The 19,707-nt window shown below is 36.7% G+C and overlaps 1 protein-coding gene across 5 annotated transcripts in view; it reads left to right on the top strand.

Annotated features, from left to right (window-relative positions):
• pde1cb (phosphodiesterase 1C, calmodulin-dependent b) overlaps nt 1-19,707 on the top strand; it is a 101,705-nt gene that overhangs the window by 36,331 nt on the left and 45,667 nt on the right. The window contains exons 1-2 of one of the 5 annotated variants that reach the window (XM_032565884.1): nt 3,946-5,664; nt 12,635-12,661. The exons of 3 other annotated variants lie outside the window; for them this stretch is intronic. In XM_032565884.1, the coding sequence (XP_032421775.1) occupies nt 5,564-5,664; nt 12,635-12,661 (128 nt within the window). In that variant the 5' untranslated portion in view covers nt 3,946-5,563. Of the gene's footprint in view, nt 1-3,945; nt 5,665-12,634; nt 12,662-19,707 lie in introns of those variants that run through there. One more of the 5 variants, XM_032565885.1, reaches the window with a different exon arrangement.

The following is a 19,707-nucleotide window of genomic DNA, read 5'->3' as shown; positions in this document are numbered from 1 at the left end:
AGGTCCATTGTATAGCTGCCATCGAACTACAAACATGGCCGAACGGGGTGGAGTGGAACGCTCTGCGACCTGGAGGGGAGCGGGGCTTGAAATGTCTTGTTCATATTAAAAAAAACAGCGAAACATGTTGATCTAAAACATTCCGGAAAAGGGCTAAAGGACAGGTCTGTAGAGCTACATTAAAGAGCAGTTCAGACCAAAGCATTGCAGTTCTACTTTATATAGTTCAGGGTGAATGATTTATGTGTAAAAAGGAAGGATTAAAAGCATGATATATCCATTTAAAAATTGTAAATACATTATTCATATCTGAATATACTGTACACTATTTTTGTTAACATGAAGTTTGCAAAAAGGGTTTTTTGGGGATTTCAAGAAATTGTTAAAATCTGTTATTGCCTCTAATATTTGTCGTCACTTTGCAGTGGGCTGAAAAAAGTAGTCCTAATAGGCACGTGGGTGGCTTAGGAAGCATTAAGTATAGTCTCTGTCCATCCATTTATTGCAATAAGTAAATCCAGGGTCATGGGGTTGCTGCGAATCTCAAAGCAACCTATAGGCTAGAGGTGGGGTCCCTCCCTGACTGACCACTAGTCCATCATTAGGCCAACAGAGAGACAGAAAACATCCATCCATACACACTCTCAGACCTCAGAGTGACTTAAAGAGATAAGTTAACCTAGAAAGCATTCTTTTAGGCTAAGTTAGGCTAAGTTAGAACCAAGCAAACTAAAACTTGGTTGAAAAGATTCCAAATGATGCCAGCTAATGACTGTAATTTCGAAACCGCCCTCCTGCCTCTAAAAGCACATTTTTCTAACATTTAAGTGCAAGGCAGGGAGCAGTTTATTATTTTCTTCTATTCCACTTGTAAAATATGTTTTTCACATACAATTTTGAGTTCATTATTTAAGATTATGTTGCTAAGGTTAAAACAGCAGAACACTGGCGTCAGACAAACCCCCTTTTCCTGATATGAAAGGAAAACTGATCTTATGATTCAGATTTCCATCTACCAATGACATTTTGAGGGAAACAGTTTTATTGTTTTTTCCAAATGGCCACTTAAGGGCATGAATTAATTGTTCATATGCACTTTTGTTCGATAATTTCTCAAACGCATACATTTTCTCGTCATTTGAAACATAAAATGTCACATTTGAAGCAAAAAGCTACTTCTGCCAAATGGTCTGTGGAAAAGAAGCCGTGTTTCCAAAATTATACTACTTTTCAAGCGATCAGTCTAATGTTTACAATTTTAATGTTAGGATGTCATGCGGGCCACATTGTCTACATTTTTACTTAATTTTTACTTAATTTGTTAAAATCAGTTGGAAAATAGACTTTTATCCAACAGAAGAGATTCTTTCACTTTGCCTTTCTCTCTTTACCTATTAATTTATGCCATTTTTAGTTTTTGTGTCAAAAATCTAACCATGCTCGATGTCATAAATTCACATACAGATGGTATATTACATTAGGTGTGTGAGGTGGAAACGTGTGCAGCTTGAAGACAGATGTTAAGCTGCTTCTTTGGTTTTCTTCCCTAAGCGGATATGTCATTTCTGCTCACGACTTGAAAACCCCTTGGGCTGGAATACCTCCACAAAACACAATAAACACTCTGCTATAAAGGGGATATGAAAAGAGAAAGAAACTGAGGGCTGAGAGAAAGCGACGTGGATCAGTGCACCTGTGTGAACATCACTAGACTCATGGCACTCAGGCAAGCCGATCCCCTCTGTCCTCTTACAGGGCCCATCTCAGCAGATAAAAGCGAGACCCTCTTTGAGGTGTCCCTTGGCATTATCCCCGCATCCTACATCAAGTAATTGAAAGACCTGAGAGTAGGGTGGGGGCTTGCAGAGATATGGAAAAGATCAAGGGTGACTAATTAAGTTGTGCTCACATTTACAAGTTTTATACAAGACAAGAGAAAAAAAAAACATGCTTGTTTATGTGGAAGGTTAGCCTGGTAAAAAGCAGTCCTCTTGTACTACGCTATTTGGGTCTGGGCTCTCGGCTATTGAGAAACAACTGCTTTTCTGAGGTGTGAACTGTGTTGAAGTTTAAAATTTTACCCAATTGCTAGCATTCATCTGTGATGTATGTAATGCGCCAATTCGACGCTATGACGTTTACCCGAAATTGCCTGCGCTGTGAATCACCTCCACAGCAAAGAGAGAAACCAATCTGAACAAAGTAGCTTAGTGTTAATTCAATATGTGGAAGCATGACCAACTCAGACTGAACGCTTCGTTCAGTTCCTCCACTGCATAGCTAAAGCTACAGGCAGACTATAATTAAAGCAGCACAGAAAAACAACTTTCTCGTTCAAAACTTTTCCTTCTGGTCCAGTAGAAAATCGACTGGAGGGAATCTAAGTGAAGAGGAGGAAGCCCAGACTGTGCTGTATGTGAGAATTTATTTGAGTGAAATTGCATAGGAAGGCAATGACCAGGCAAGCGGAAAGTAGTGCCGCTCAGAATCTTACATACATTCATAGCCATGAATCTTAAAGCAATTTGGGATTTTTACCCAGGTTTTAGAACCAGTTTCAGACAGTGGACTTAGTGCAAAACAGACAACTCCACTGAATTTTAAACACAAGTTCTAGCTGCACATGTAGGCCTGTCATGATAGCAAATTTTGCTCAACGATTAATTGTCTCAAAAATTATTGCGATAAACGATAATATTGTTTGAATACCTTTTTACACTGATTTAATGGAAATGACGTAATAATGCATGCGATTTCCTGCCAAAGATAGATACACTTTATTTTCAAAAGAACACTTAACACTTGAGCTGATAAACAAAATAAACAAAACAACCAAAAACAAAAATAAAATGGATTCTCAGTCTCCATTAACAAAAAACTCACTTGAAAAAAAAAACTAAACAACATAAAGCCAAAGTGGAAATAAATACTGCATTCAACCAAAAGATTATGAAGTCTGTATAGTATGTTGCCCTTCAGTAATCATTAGATTTAAATAGAGAAGATGGGCACATCCGACTACATGATGCAATAAGTTCACACTACACGATTTTTTGCTGCTATTTTTCCCCTTACAACAATCTTAGAACGTTGGTCTTTCTAAGATTGTGTGGTGTGTTACGGTAGATCGTCGTTGCCGCTCCGATCTAAATCAGGGGTTTTTTCCCAGACTGGGATCTTAACGCAGCCTGTTGAATGTGACAGGTAGCCAATCAGAAAGCGCGGATTCTCCTCCGCGCTTTCTGAGGGGGAAATTACGTCGGGGAATCCCAAACAGCTGACACGACGCAACCCGAAGTCCAGCGGACATCTGAGATGATATGTGGAAACAACATTAATGTTTATTCAACATGCAAAGAATATAGAAATGATAAGGAGAGGAGTTGGAGCGAAATTGCTACCACAGTTGACAAACCCGGTAACTTTTCAGCTGTTCTTCGTTAACGTGACGTAAATAGGTTATAATGACTTTCATTCAGTCAGGACTTTACGCTGACACTAGTTACATGCACTGCAGGTAGATTGTAGTAAAGCATTGATTAATGCCTGGTTTTAAAATTAGTTCACTGAACTTGTAGCCATTATTTTGTGCCCATTGTTGGACACCACACGGCAGGACCGAACCCGATCGAACCGTTATACCTAGGATTTCTGTCGGGTAATGTGTGGTCTGTCAGGTTTTGAAAATGGGCCAATAATCGGCCGACAACTCGTGTGCGCTGGGCATTACTCTAAGTAAAATGAGGAAGGGGGGTCAGTGGAGAGCACCGGAGTTGAGCCTTTTTTCATTCGGTGTCATCAACAGAAAGAGAAAAAGGCCGGAAGAAACGATGATAATTAAAATGACGTCGATAGTTTTAATTTATCGTACGATTAATCCATTTACCGTTTATCGCGACAGGCCTATGCACATGCTTAATTTTTTGTGATTATCTCTGAACTATAATGTCAGAATAATACACACGTTTAAATATATCCATACAATCCTTACACATATTTTTAAGAATATGTATCTCAAATCAAACAACGGGGTGGTAGAAACTTTAAGAATATTGGCGTCTTAACATGGGTTAAGGTTTTTACACCTGTCGTTTTGCTTGTATTTCATAAGAGGTATTTCATCCTTGGTGAGAGGATAAACCAACTGGCTTTAAAAAGCCCATCTAGGGACAAGTCCTTCAAAATAACTCACACTATAAGCACTATGACACAAGAATGGGACTGCTGTTTTGTTCAGTTTGTCTATGTTAATGAGTGTCTGTCCCTATCAAATAAACCTAATAAATAAAGATGTTTAATTTAATCATAACATGGAATAAAATATACAAATTGTCTTGTACTTTACTCTCCCTTTTAGTGAATCAGCTTCCATTGCTAATATGTCATCATGAATACTTGTATTCAAAAAACAATCTAAATTTAAACCCAGCGCCTTACCTCCCATATCGTCTCACCAAGTGAAATATTTGCATGTATGCTTTTGTAGAAAACACCACGGTATCTCAATGTGTATTAATAATAGGAGGAAGAGGGAATTGTATTTGACATGTTCTTATGTTTGTATTTGGTGGGATTGAATATAAGATTGTCCCACATGCACTCAATGGATCAAAGTAATCTCTGTAAAATCAGTGTCACTGCACTGTCTGCATGCTATCTAATCCCCTTTGCCATGGCTTTTAATATGTTGTAGAGCTATGTATTGTCTACATTTTAGATGAATAGGAAAAAGATACAGAGCTAAAGATAAGAAGCAATGGCTTTTATCCCTTCAACTATTGATCAACTCCTTAAGGATTAGTTTCCCTCTCTTTGCTTCATTATCATTCAAAATCCGAAAAAATACGCAATGTCAAAAAATAAGGTAATATTCTACATGTCTTTTTAAGTCTTTTCCAGAAAACGTGTTTTATTGAGTCAAAGGTCTTGCCCTTTCATTCCTTCGTATCCCCATTCATTTTCCTCTTTCACCCCCTGTGGTTTTACTCTGGGTGAAACCGGACATGGGTTCTCGTTATTGGTCTGGCTCCTCCCTCTCTTTGACTCGAGCTGTTTTTCCTCCCTCCCACTTATGAGGAGAGCTCGGCTGTGTGCGTTAATCCCGGATTGCACTGCCCTGCCGTCTGCATCCCGTTGTTGCTGGGAGAGCATGGCACGGCTCCAGGACCCCTGTGCTCACACCAGAGAGAAGTGAACGTAAAACGGGGAGAGACAGGGAGAGAGAGAGTAAAAAAAAAAAAAAAAAGAGCTGTAGTTGGGCTGTTTTACGACTGTCACAGCTGGTTGAGCGCTGTGCTGCACTCAGAGTTATTGAGTTTTGGCCACATACTCTCTCATACTACAGGAGAGGAAAAGGAGAAGAATGGCAGGCAGTTTGTTGCAGTGTTGGGTGAAAATTTAAAACAAGGGAGCCTTGGTGACCTTCTGGCTTTCACAACACTTACTGCCTTCTTCTACGCATTGCATCTGCCTTTCTCCTCATTTTTTGAAAGGATTTAACTTTTTGATTTTGTAATTTTTTTTTACTTCATCTCTTTCTGTCTCATCTGGAACTCTGTTTGACATGGAGTCCCCCACCAAAGAGATCGAGGAGTTTGAAAGTACTGCTCTGAAGTACCTACAGCCGGAACAAATAGAGAAGATTTGGCTCAGGCTCCGTGGACTGTGAGTATATTCAGTTTTCAGTCTTATTTCTATCAAGATAAAGTCTGAGAGCAAAAGAGCATTTGAGCTAAATTTTGATTATTTTATCATAGCTTACACTAGCTTCATATATATTAATAAAGCATGCAGAAATTGTCAGTGTTATTAGAAAAGATAAGCTTTAATTGATTTTAATGTTTGATTGCTCGTGAAAACTAACAAAACAGATAAGTTTTAGGGTGTTTTATCGGTTACAAATGTGTGCACATTGTTTTTGTTGTTAGACAAGAAGGAAATTAAAGCCCTTTGAGAAAGAATGAAAGGTTGATTTAAGTAAATGTGAGCCCTTTTTTAAAAAAGAAATTGTAGTTTTTGGTAAGCACTTTGTCAAGATTACGTCATTGGATGTCATGTGTTTTCTGTGGCATGCTGAACACACGTTGGAGATGTTTTCAAATCAAATGTATCTCTGTACACTTGTATGTCAGATATTCAATGGATGTCCATATAAATACTTCCTAAATGACACAAAAACATTCCTTAGCAGCACCTAACTTGTTTGTGCCTTTATCTTTATAGCTCCCTTTAACTTTATTTTTAACTCTAAATTATTTACAATTATATAAACAAAAATCTATTTAGGGTCTCTGCTGCCCTGTTTTTAAATCAGATGCAAATTTGATAATTCACTTTACAACAATTCACAACAGACTTTGTAGTGTGTTGAATATGTATCTGCAGGAATTATGCTTCTACTGATACCAAAAATATAACTTTACTCTTATTTCAATAACTTCCAAACTGAAGAGTGTTATTACTAGCCCAACCTGGTACTTTGCTCACTGATTAGGGAACAATTTTCTTTTGAGTTTCCACCTATATTCCAGGACTGGTTAGAACATAATTAATGAGAAGATCAGTGACGTAAATATGAAAGGAATGAACGTATTTAGACTAAACTAAAAATGTCATGAGGTCAATAAATCAAAGGAATATCTAACTATTCATCAAGAAAGTAATGGAAGTGAAAAGATTGGCACTGCTCATAAGCATCACTGAACCAAAGCCAAAGTAAACATTTGTTATGAGAAATCTTAATCTTCATTGGATATAGCAACAATTTCAAATTCCTCCTTTTAATATATGCTACAACTTAACTTGTTGCTTGAGACTTTCTACAGTTATTTGTATGTTGAAAGAGATGAAAGAAGCCCTTGTGTCTGTTCCCACTCGCAAAATTTGTCAGTTGCAAATTTTGCTATAAAATGCAAGTATAACATATTTTTCATTGAATCTAATGATTTTGGTCAAATAGAGTAGTTTTAAGACTTCTAAAAGATTCACAACCTTACAGGCACTATTTTAATATTTAGTCCAATCAACCAACCAATCAACACCTTTATGGCCTTTCCCCCTGAGAAGGGAGCCAAGAATCACTTTTCATGTAACTTAAGTGTGAATTTCCTTATTATCCATTTCTTGTTTCATCATTTTGACTCAGCAGGGGAGAGAGATGGCATTGTTATGAGGAAGGTTGGCTTGTGAAAGGAAATGGCTAATGTTGTTATGGGAAATCTGAGAGAAATAAATTTTTTCTCTTCACTACGGGTGGTGATTATGTTAATATTTAAAAACAAACAGCTGAAGCACTGAGCTCCTTTAAATCAGGACTAAAACCTCACCTGTTTAGAGATGCCTTTAATTAAAAACAGCTGGAACATTGGTTAATATGTTTGATGTATATTTGATAATGATTATTCCTGATGATTTTGATGTTGTCATTTGACAAAGTGTAATATCTGTTGCTTATTTCATAATTGGTTATTGTCTTGTTTTTATCATATAAAGCACTTTGAACTGTCTTGTGCTATACAAACAAACTTGACGTTAGAGGTAGTTGTTTGGGATTTTCACGGCTAGGTCCTGTTATTTGACTTGACTGTTGCTCTTATAAGGTTTAGTTTTACAGTATTTCACTCACTCTATGACTGATAATAGTTTCTTTCCTCATGTGAAAAGCCCAGGATGTAAGTCCTGCTGTCATCTTCATCTGCCACATTAAGTTTTCCTGGATGATTTCATTGTCTCTTCAATTCGGTCCCCATCATAACCATCTGTCTTTTTGGATAATTGATGGCTAGTGAGTCAGATGAAAGCAGTGGGAGCCAACGCTTTTTTTTTATTATTAATTTTTTCTCTCCATCCAATATTAACTGTAGCATTCTTGTTGCTCAAAGGCCTCCTGTTGCATGTCAGAGACAATATTAGCCTTTAATCTCATGAAGAGAGCCAACCCCCACAAATGTTGACACTTCATGCAACGCATGTTGTGCATAGCAGGGAGAGAGCATTATGCAGTGTGTTTGAATGTGGAGATTGGGGAAAGTTTCGCTGCCCATGTGAATGATAGAGAGTGGATGTGGGTTTCAGAGTGTATTTGATGGCGTGCTTATGCACTGCCAGCTTATCCGTGGAGATTTGTTTGGCAGCTGTGTGATTTATGTGTGAGTGTTGCTATCACACCACAATCTCTGGCACAGTCTCTGGCACACCAATCATCTACAGAGAGACAGGTAGAGAATTCACTTCAGAGAGTTTGATCTCAGCTTCACGTTCAGTGAAGTTGTCTAAAACCTGACAATGTCTTCTCTGCATGGGATAATACACACAAATTGCACATTTTCCTTCATTTTATTTACACTTAAAAGTTGAATAACTTTCCGTTATTTTAAGTTAATGAAAGAAAAAAGAAATGCAGAGATTACTCTAAATGAAAAATGACCCTCACTGCCTGAATTTACTAAGTTACATATAACAATGAATTCTTTGCTTTTACTGTCTAACATGTGATTTAAACACATCAGATGTGCATTTATATAGCATAAAATGTCCATAAGTGGTAAGCATAAGGTGTCCTGTGGTCTCAGCTGAATTGAAGTGTACACAGTTCATAGATTAGAATACCCTCAATTTTTTTTTTTTTTTACATATTTAATAGGCATGGGCTGGTATGAAATTATGATTGTATAATAACTGCAGGTAAAGAGGCCTTTCTCTTTCAGCCATCATAAAACTTGCAGAGTTGGTTGCTATACAGGGGTGTGTGTGTGTGTGACACTGTACATGCACATGACCGATAGGTTTTGACCTCTACTTTGTCTCTGAACAGATATAAAAAACACTTGTATTGCAGTAATGTTATGATGGAGAATTTCACTGTATCTAGTTCGAACCTTGAAATGTAAACATGTTGGATAATTACTGCATGGGCAGTTATTTTTCTGATGGCCGCATCAGTCATTTCATCAACTGATGAAATGAGCAGCTTCTCATTTCTCAACCATGTTGAAAGACACATTCTGTGGTCGTGGGAGGGATGTTAGTCTGTTTAAGAAAGGCCAATTCATTGGAATGCATCAAGCACACAAAACATCTAAGGATAAAACAGAAACTAACAAAATTGGGTTATAAAACGTCCAGCAGATTGTAATAAAAGTAGGAAACCATCATCTTTGAGGAAGAAATGTGGTTGGAAGAAAATCCTGGATGATTGTTATTGGCGATCACTATGGTGAAATCAAATTGTTTTCTTATACCTGGTTAGTCATAGCTGCATTGTTGTGTCTGGTGTCATCACAATTGCCATCTCATTTTTCTCTTCATCTATATAATCATCATCAGCAGATAGTGAAGGACTGAAGTTTTGTGGTACACCACTGTGTTGACTTCAGACTTAGAAAAACACAGTGGACCAACACCAGCAAATGACTTGGCTTCTCAATTCATCACTTACATTTACAGATTGTGAAACTTTGATTTTTTAAAAATCTTCCATTAAGATCCCTGATAGATTCAATTAAATTTTTTCTTAATGAAAGCATAAACGTGTATAATTAACCTCCATCCACTATTATGTGCAGCTCTGGTAAAGATGTGAAAAAAGTCTTAAATATTGAGAATCTATTAGTTTTAGCATTTTAAATAAAATCCTGATGTATTATTGCCACACTTAAAACTATGTTAATAAATTAATCTGGGGAAGTTTCCAAACATTTATTTAATAATTCAAAAGTTAATGTCTTTTTCTATTTGCAATTGTGATTTGACACACTTCACATAGTTGTGCTTCAAAATGAAAAAGACTTGCTATTCAAATATGGGAGACATTTGTTGATCTTTATAAATAAGGTAATGGTAGTTCGATAAAGGCTACTCACCTAGACTTGATCATATCTACAAAAATAGCAATAATATTAAACGTTTGCAGCAAGCTCAGATGTAACAAGCAGGGCTAGACAAGGACTCGATGTACAACCATAAGAGGCAAAAAACCCCACACCTCTTTCCCAAGAGGTTTGATATTTAGGCATTTCATTTATCCAAAGAATATGTTCACTCTGTTTTATTATTCACTTTGGTTAAAACAAAAGATCTGAACAAAAAAATGATCAAACACCATAAACAGCAGTCTTTCACAGAGTCCATCCTATGATGGGATTTAGTCATAAACTTCAATCAGTTATTACAGTGTTTTATGGAATTATCTGACCAATCTTACCCATCGCCCTTACTATGCTAAGACGTTGGGATAAAAGCTGATGAAAGCCCTTCTTAATGGCCCACAGAGTAAGCTTAGTAAAAGGGGTGACAGGTTAAATATTAATGTTGCAGTTTCCCTTCTAGATTCATATCCTTCTCATTCATATCTCAGCATAAACCTGCTTCTCTTCTCAATTCTAATTTTCTTTGAACAGTCAATGAGACATGCATCTGACTGTGACAATTAATTTGGTGTTAATTTTAATTGCTTGATGGCCCACAGACGATTGATTTATCTTTCTTTTTCACCACGGGGGAGCTTTTACAATTTCTCTGGGGTAGGATAACCTCCTTAGCTTGCAGTTTCACTCCAAGCGCTAAAAGGTTAAGACAGAAAATGACTGGGAAACAAATCAAGTTAAGTGCTGTGAATAGTACCTGACTGGAATTTAAATCCATGTCTGCAGTCCTAAGAACAGTGGTGGGTTCAGCCAATATATCCTCTCGTACTAACCCCCTCCCAGTTTCCTCTAACCCATCTCTCTTTACTTTACTGTTATGAAGCAAATATGTAAGTGTATGCATGTGAATCATCTAGAGCCATGCTGTTAACATTTTGTGGAGGTGTGGGTGTTTTTAGGCCAATGTTAGGAAAAGTGATATGAGTTTTGGTGTGTTAATATGAGTGTATGTCATGATAAAGTCAGCTGGGTGTCCTGGGGAGCAGGTGTGTGTGGTATACATGTGCTCAGATTTTATTTGCATAGCATTACGCCTCTCTTAATCCACACCTGTTTTACTGATTGTAGGCATTTGCAGCCTTTTGGGTGGAAGCTATGAATGCACTGCATGCTAAATTCGACAGTGGCCCATTTATAGATGTGAACAAATTTGCTGGTGTGCCTTCACAAAAGATGTAAAAAATGAAACAATCTCTGAAAGAACCTTAACCTTGCAAAAATATATCATCATCTCTCATCTGTAAAATCAGTCTTTGCTTCAATAAATTCTGTAGAATTTTCCATGCAGTTAAACAAATGAAGATAGCATGGTCAAAGAGATGGTCAGATTTGTTTGGATCCTGGCACAGATTCAAAGGTTCTAGTGCCAGATGCAACAGACCAACTCCAAACCAAAGTGTGTTGTTATGACTTTAGCTTTGTAAAAGTCAAAAAGCAAAGCTAGAGATGACTGCATGCATCACTCCCTGTTGGTGCAGTAACAATAAAAACCTGTTAGATTAAATTGTTAGGGCCCAAGCTTTCAGATCTATGCTGTTATATTTAAATTGAGCAAGAAGGTATTATAGTCTTGTTGTAAGCAAGGGGAGGGACATACTATATAATGGGTCCCAAGAAAAATAAATTAGTTGGTGTTCTTAATGGTAAATATCATTACTCTGGCCAGAAAGAGAAAGTTTGTGGTAAAAGTTTCTATGCTTCCCTTTTTCATTCCCTGTTATTGGAGCACCATTTATTGACATCAGGGAAAGCTTTACTGAGATCAATTTTACATGAAAAAAACAAGTTTAAAATTGGATAAAAAGTTAATTCCACTCAAGAATTTTTAGTTTATTTAAAAGCTTCATTTTTCCTCCTCTAATAATAGAACAAATGTGGCAATACATTTATATCACGGATATAAATATTATCCCAGCATCTTTGCGGCTTGTCAACATGCGATTTGGTGAATTCACTTTTACCATTATACTCCATGGTTCCATTTGGTGTTGCATCCACATCCTGGAAGGTTGGCTGCAGTCTTACGAACCTTGATCTTTTTAACAATATTGGCATCTATGGTCTCAGGACCATAATCTGACTGGAAGCGGTTTTGTAAAAACTACCTTTAACTAGGAAATAGTTCTACATTCTTATTCCCTTGCTCCTCAAAAAGCCCTTGCCCTCGTAAGGGTTCATGCCCACTCTGGTCCACAGAACAATGCCAAGCTATTCATCAGCATGTTTGTTCCCTTTAATTAGGTCCTAGAACACCTGAGATGAAGCATAAACACCTTTATTGTAAAGTTTGTTTTGTGGATTTTAAAAATGTGTTCAATCTAGATTTGCAATTTTACTACAGTAATGGTATCCAGTAAATGATCTGCAAGTCTGATAACACATTTGCCTTTGTGCTGATGTTTGATTATAGAAAAGATAAGTTTGTTGTATTTACTTTGATTTTTATACTGAAGATTATTTCACATTAAGAATTTTTTGCTGCTTTTTTCACAAGTGAGAAAACCGAACCTTTCATGATACACTCACATGAGATTGCAAGATAGTACAAAAAGATGGTAAAAGTAAACAGCTTTACTTACTTTGACCATAATATGCCCCTTTCTCTTAAGTTTTTTGCATGTTTAAATCAGTTGATGTTGAGCGGTTTGCATGTTTCCGATCTTTGTTTTGTCTGATGCTTCACTTTTTCCCCTATTTGTTTTCTTTGGCAGGCGCAAATACAAGAAGACGTCCCAGAGGTAAGGTTTGCAACTGGGATTCTGCGTTCTCCCTCTTCGCCTCCTTCCCGCTCAGATTTCTTCTTCCTGCTCATCGTCTTGGCCCAATTATCCCCTTTTTTTCTCGATTTTCCACAATATATCTTTCCTCTTCCCACTTGCATCACCAGATCTCATGAACCTTCTACCATCATATTGCCTTCTTTGTTCATTAATTATGGTTTAATTTCCTGTTGAGCACTTTTTATCCATCTTACATATGTGTAGCTTAGTAAAAGTGTTTATTATTATTGCTTTAGTTATTATTCTTGACTCCATTCATCCGCGTACATTCCCAGAGATGCTCAGCTGCTGACAGCTAGCAGCTGAAAGAGTAAAGCCTTGTCATGTGAATAAACTGACAACTACTCTTTCATTCACTCTCTGAGTTTCATTTTGATGGGTCAGCTTGTTGTTATTGCCAGATAACTAGCTCCTTAATGGATAGAAATTATGGTGACATGCTTTACTGTATAAACAATACGCAGCACTTGAAAGGTTGATGAATGACAAATGAAGATGTTTTCTTCCTCATTATGAAACTTTCATTTGTTGTGTTCTGTTGGAGATACTCTGGGGAAATCAAGCTTCCATTAAAGTGGAATATGATTTAATTTATTTGCTAAGATGAAGGTAGAAATTAATTAAGGATAAAGGAGTAATCTAGATTTAAGCATTGCTTGAGGTTTTTTCATTTATTGAAAAGTCTTTGCAGATCTTTTGTAACATGTCATTTTAATGGATAAAATACATACCAACACTATAAAACTTTCATATTGACACAAACATTGTTCAAGTCCATGAATAAGCAATGACTGATAAACCAAACACTGATATGTTGTGTTTTGCAAGTGTATATCACTTAAACTTCATTTGTAGCTCTTAAACCTTTTTTGGTCTTTTCCTGCCATTCTCAAAACTTTCCCTGTACTCTACTGGGATTTTATGTTGTAGATCAAGACAAACTAGTGCAAAGTTGTGGCATAAATATCTGGATTTGTATTCAAACCCTTTTACTCTCATTTTCCTAAATGCTATCCAGTGCAACTAATAGCTTTTAGAAACACAGCTGTACTATAGATAATACATTGACTTGTTAGAGATCTTACACAAATTAAAAGCATTACAAAGACCAAGCAACAAAGAAAACAGGACAGACAAAATCATTTGAGTTCAAAGCAGACTTAGATTATGCAACAGCATGCTAACTCTCAAAAATCTCATACAGGACTTCAGTGTCAAGTTATAATTGATGATGAATTATAACCTGAACATTAATGTAATCATCTTGAACATATCAATTCTAAGTGAAACTTGATAATTGCTGAATCATGGGGTGGGAATTTATAGTGATGACTAGTGAGTTGGTAATAGCCCATGGGAAGATGGATGGAGTTGGGTGATAAATGGATGAAAACTCATTAGAGACTACAAAAGACTGGATTGGACTTTTAGCTTCCAGTATGAAAATGAACCTAAACATACAGCTTAAGATGAAATGAAGTAATCAAATCATGAACAAGTCCAGACTTTTGGAGCAACTATATGCACTTAATTTTATTTGGGGGTACTTCATAAAATTCTTGTCCTTTTTTAGGACTGCAATAACACCCAAAGGAAAATTGAAACTAATCCATAAAAAAGAGCTCAGCTTTAAACTTATGTCAAGGAAGGATGTCTCTAATATGGTTTCATGGTATTTTTCATGCAAACCGTGGGATTGCCACACAGTCGGAGTAATTGAACTGAACCCTCCTCTTCCTACTTATTGAAACAGTGTGAGTTTTTCTAGAGCACCACAGTAGCAGCTGTTGGGAACCCATTTGCTCTTCTTGTCTCCGTCTCTCTGTGTCTCTCGCTCTCTTTTGTGGGCGGGAGAGTTCCTTCTGCGGAGGAGCTGGGTGATTGGCAGCTCCATATGTGTCTGTGTAATTACGGCTAGGCTAATTGGCAGAGAGGAACACTGGGACATTGTCATTACTGACACACCAGGACAGCCCCTCGCACTTGCAGATGGAGATGGAGATGGCCCTTTTCACAGAGGGAGGCATGCAGCAATGGGAGAAGACTGTTTCTGTGGGAGTGGCCTTGTGTATGTGTACAGAAGGGGTGACAAGGGATGGAAAAACCAAAAGCATCTGCTTTAGGTTGTTTGACCTACTCTGTTGTCAAAAAGCCAAAATATGAATCACATGTAGAGTTTCATGTTTTCTCCTGTACTACTGTCTCTAGTATAAAGCTGGTTTTATGCAGGTTTTTAATTCTGAATCACATGCTTTCGTTGTTTCTTCTGCTTTTTTCCCCCCAGAAATAGGCAGGTTTTTAAGTCCCGCCTGACTTAGTTACTGTTGCTAGAGCAAGACTTCACGTATATGCAGCTGGCAGTGATACAAAGACAGACAATGATTTAGACATCATTAGAAATGTTTAAAGAAGTAATCAGCCGAAGGTGGAAAGCAGGTTGAATGTTTTCATTTTCAAAGTTATTTGCTGAGGTATTCATACCACATAAAGTTTCTCACAGTTCGTCACATTGCAACCATCACAACTTGATGTGATGCCTGATCTTTTGCAAGGTTTTTTCTTTTAAGAAAAAATTCTTAAATTTAACTTCTTTTCCTCTTCGTCTACTCTTTACGTCATATTCCTTTTAAACATCTGCTAATTTCTTTGATTTAGGACATTTACTTCTTTATCCCATCAGCGATCAGATATCTTTTTACGGCAACTGCAAGAATGCACTTAAGTAGCACTGTCAACGAAAAATAAAAAAAAATCACAGCTTGGAAGAGAAGAATAGAATAAAGGAGGGTTGGAAACAGTGCAACAAAAATCTCAACTATGGGAATCTTGTAATGTTGACTCATTTTTGTCTAATAACTCTATCCTGGATAAATCTGTCATGTCATGAATTCTGCTATGATTGTGTGGTGACATTATCAAGCATCAATAAGTTTAGTGTGAACTCATCACACTGAATTGTAAAAGCTGATTAAGATGAGTTGTAACCTTTTAGTGAAACTGTAATGACTTTTTTTGCGGACTAAAAATGTGAGATTGGGAATAATCCTGTAACCTACTGATGTAATTTTGCTCTTAAATACAACACATGCAATAGGTAGTTCACAAAACTGATAGTACCAAAGCAATCCTATTGTTAAAACGGAAATACTGGAGAATTGTAAGGAAATAATGCACTGGAGCAAACAAAGATCAAGAACAGTGGAGCGAAAGGCAGACACTGTCAAACCTAGAGTCACAAGAGACAATTCAGCTCTTTAGTTAATGTCAGTAATTGGGTAGAAAACCCAGTCATTGGCTTCTATTCAAGAACATCCAATTAAATGTCATTAACCCGAGCCTTTCTGTGCTTTTTCCTGTGGTTCAGAGTCATCGGTCAAGAACCAGCTATTGAGCACTCTGCTGAAGATGATTCATTCGGGAAATGCTTTCATTGGCTTTATGTTTGGATTAGTGGCTGCAACAAATACAATTATTTCTCAAAAAGTAGACCAGTAATTTCAAAGAGGCAATAACAATGATGGTGGTGTTCAGATAATGAATCATAAATAAAGGTTGACCGATGACATGTGAAACAGATCTCATTGACTCAAGTTTCAAATATACGTCATGTTAACCAGAATTAAGGTGGGGGTAGTAGTTGAGAGATTTACTTTTCATAAAATCAAACTATTCTCAGACATTGTTAGTTTACTAAACGCAACAGAAAGCTATTGGTTTTCATATTCAGACATTACCAGCAATGAATTTACTCAAGAATGTTTCATCAAAAATGTTTTCATCTCTCAGGATGATCATTCTTTTTCTCCTCACTCCTGTCACCCAGTCTCCTGTTCTTCCCAACTACCTGATGATTAGAGTTGTAATTACCTGACTCAAGCAGTCCCCAAGCTTGGGCTAATTGCATTCTTCTCTACCAATTCCTGTTTCTTTTTCCTCTCTTTATCCCCCACTGTGCTTCTCCACATCAGGTGCTCATTTTTCTTCTCAGGTAACCACCAGAGTTAGTTCAGTTTGCACCCCATCACAGTTTTCTAATCATTGCAGATCTTCAAAGGCATCTATCTTTTTAAAAAAAATAGTTGATGCATACAAGATGTTGGCCTTTTGATGTACAAATGTTACCTGGAAAAAATGACCACGCTCCTTCTCTTGTTCCCTAATCCTTTCTAAGCTGAACACTGCTGCATTATTTCTGAAGGTATTTTAAAAGCAACTGATGTCAGGAAAAGTAGTCAATGCTTCATACTGATAGTAAATACATTTCTGTAAACTCTTTGTGTTTATTTTGATTCATGAAAGATTTTTCAGCAGGATACTAAATACAGAATAAATAGACATAGGTAAAAAAAAATACCACTATGGAGAAGTAAAAATAAATTTTTTATACACTGTAGTGTTGTGCATACAAACATCTCAGTTTTATTTGATTCCACCAAGTGTCTTTGTCATTATTTAAGATCTGGTCAAACTTGAACCTCGTGCACCATGGATGATGTCTAAAAACCTGGACTATACAAATGTTTTTTTATGTTTTTATTTTTATGTGTTAAAGTAAGTCTAATATGTTATATCTTATTTAGTGAATTTAAAAGTTTGGAAAGCATTAGATAAAGCTACGACACAGGGTGGCATCAATCACAGGTCCCAGTTAATGTCACGAAGAGGTGACACAAACAGATCCAGTCTTAATAGTCATATTACTCTGGACAGTGTAAACAAACATTGCTAATTTAAATAATAATAAAAAGTAATTGAAGAAAATTGACATTCTAAGCTTAAATGTCTTTTACAACTGAGTTAAATTCAGCTCAGAAACTGTTAAAGCAACTTATTTTTTCACTACATGTAATGCACATATACATTTCCAAATGTAGATATTTGAATATTTCATAAAAATGTGCAACATCGTCAACTTTGATTATCAGAAATTTTGTTGGGATTCTGTTGGAATTTTTATTCTGACTCAATATTCCACAGTTGTTAAACAAAGGTAATAAAGACGTCACATGTTAATGTAAGTGCTGCCTTGTCATTTTACAATAAAGGGCTTCTACACTGATTATTTTTCCCTGGTTACCTTTCTCTCTAAGATATTACAAAGCTAAGTGTATTGCTATTCTGAAGATGGATTACAAATCTTAAATGATATCCTTTTATTCTGAGTTGAGTCTATAGCAAAGATAAGCTTATATAAACATCACCCGTTTTCATGGTGCCAGCTCTCCAGACTTCCCTCTTCATACTGCCTGCAGCAAATACTATTGTAGATTTATGTCGCAGATTGTCCCGTTTAATCTGGTTGTTTATATCCACACTTCCACTAAGCATCCCACCTCTACCCTTGTCCCTACTGACTGTTTGTTCAAGTGCGAGACGAGCAGAGAAGTGCAGCTATTTGCTAGTGTCTGCATATTTTTAGGAAGGGTGAAGAAGGGTTAGCATGTGATAATATGAATAGGGACCATGTGCTTTCTTCAGTGTTTTGTTTGCCAAATGTGTGTACTCATGTGTGATGCCCTGCAGTTATCTGCTGTCATCCCCCCCATTCAGCAACAACCTTATTTCTATCCAACTAGCCCAATAATTTTGAACCTTGTAGAAGTTATAAACCTGATCTATAGTATGTTTGAATAGCTGATACATTGTTCAAAATAATATCTTAAACATTGCTTCTTAATGGAAAAGCAAAAAGATGAAAGAAAAAAAAAGAATTCATAACATTGATTTCTGCCTGCTTTGAGGGAACTTTTCATTTCCAAGTATTTATGGTTGCATTACACTTAATTAGTCAGGCCGCACTTGCAGACAAATAAAGTTCAGCAAATAATTGAGCTAGATGTTTGCTTCAGTTCTACGTAAACAATAAATAGTAAAAGATCAGACATTGTAAAATAACACATACTGTCATGTCTTTATGCTACTGTTACATCATAAATATACATTATACATGGTAAAATTTTTATGAAGCATGAATTAGTTTTCCATTAGTGAGTTTGCGCGTGAATAAACATACCAGTGTCTTCTGTGATGCTATCCGTAGAGCAAGGCAGGAAATCTTTCCTGTAAAGCACTTAGAAATCTGCTTTGTGTCAATTTTTTTCAATGCACCTCTGGACATGCTTGACTAAACATCCTCTCCAGAAAATAAACTGAGTCCAGTAGGTCACTGTTATACAATCACATTCTTGCAGACTGAGGCCTAATATCTTGAACACATAGTTTACTTCAGATAAATCTTACATATGTTGACTTTCTGAGATGGTTTCAACTTAGTCAAAGACTGGAAATGTAAACAAATAATTCATTGCTGGGTTAAAGAGAAAACATGACATATTGATACCCTCACAAACAAACTCAGTGGTGATATAATCTTACTTTTGGGTTTTACTCTAAGTACACTGATAAGGCATTACATAATGGCCACCTGTTTTATGGCTGTTGGTTTTTCTTTAGGTGCTAACAGTGCCAAGACATAAACTCCTCTAAACATCTTCTCTAGAAAACAAATGCAGTGGTATCTAGAATCAAGATATTAGTAGTAAGGTTTCCTGGCAAAGGCTTATCTGCACAACATCACAAAGCCTCTGTAGGCTTGTTGGCTTTTCATAGTTCAGCCTGGCATTATCTGTTCCATGACACACAAGCACCAGGTCATCCATGGTATTTAACCTTTGTGTTGTCTTGCGGGTCAAAAGTGACTCACTAACATGTTTAGCTGTAGAAAAAATACCCTAAACGATCTTTTTCCTGACTTGAAATTTTAGAACTTTTCCTAAATTGACCCCATCATTAGAAAAAGTGATACTTTGTTTTTGTTTATATTTCCTTGTGTGTTGTACACCACTAGGATACAAGAATTGTCTTATGGGTCATTTTGGACCCGTGAATCATAAAAGCATTTAAACACCAGAAAAAGACTTCAAAGGCCACACACAAACTTTCCCTAATATATACATACACACACACACACACACGCACACACCCACACGCACCCCCCCCACACA

Source organism: Xiphophorus hellerii, chromosome 6 (genome assembly GCF_003331165.1).
Source record: "Xiphophorus hellerii strain 12219 chromosome 6, Xiphophorus_hellerii-4.1, whole genome shotgun sequence".
In the NCBI taxonomy this organism is placed as follows: domain Eukaryota; kingdom Metazoa; phylum Chordata; class Actinopteri; order Cyprinodontiformes; family Poeciliidae; genus Xiphophorus; species Xiphophorus hellerii.
The sequence above is the reverse complement of the archived record's forward strand: the minus strand, read 5'-3'. Positions and strand labels throughout refer to the sequence as shown.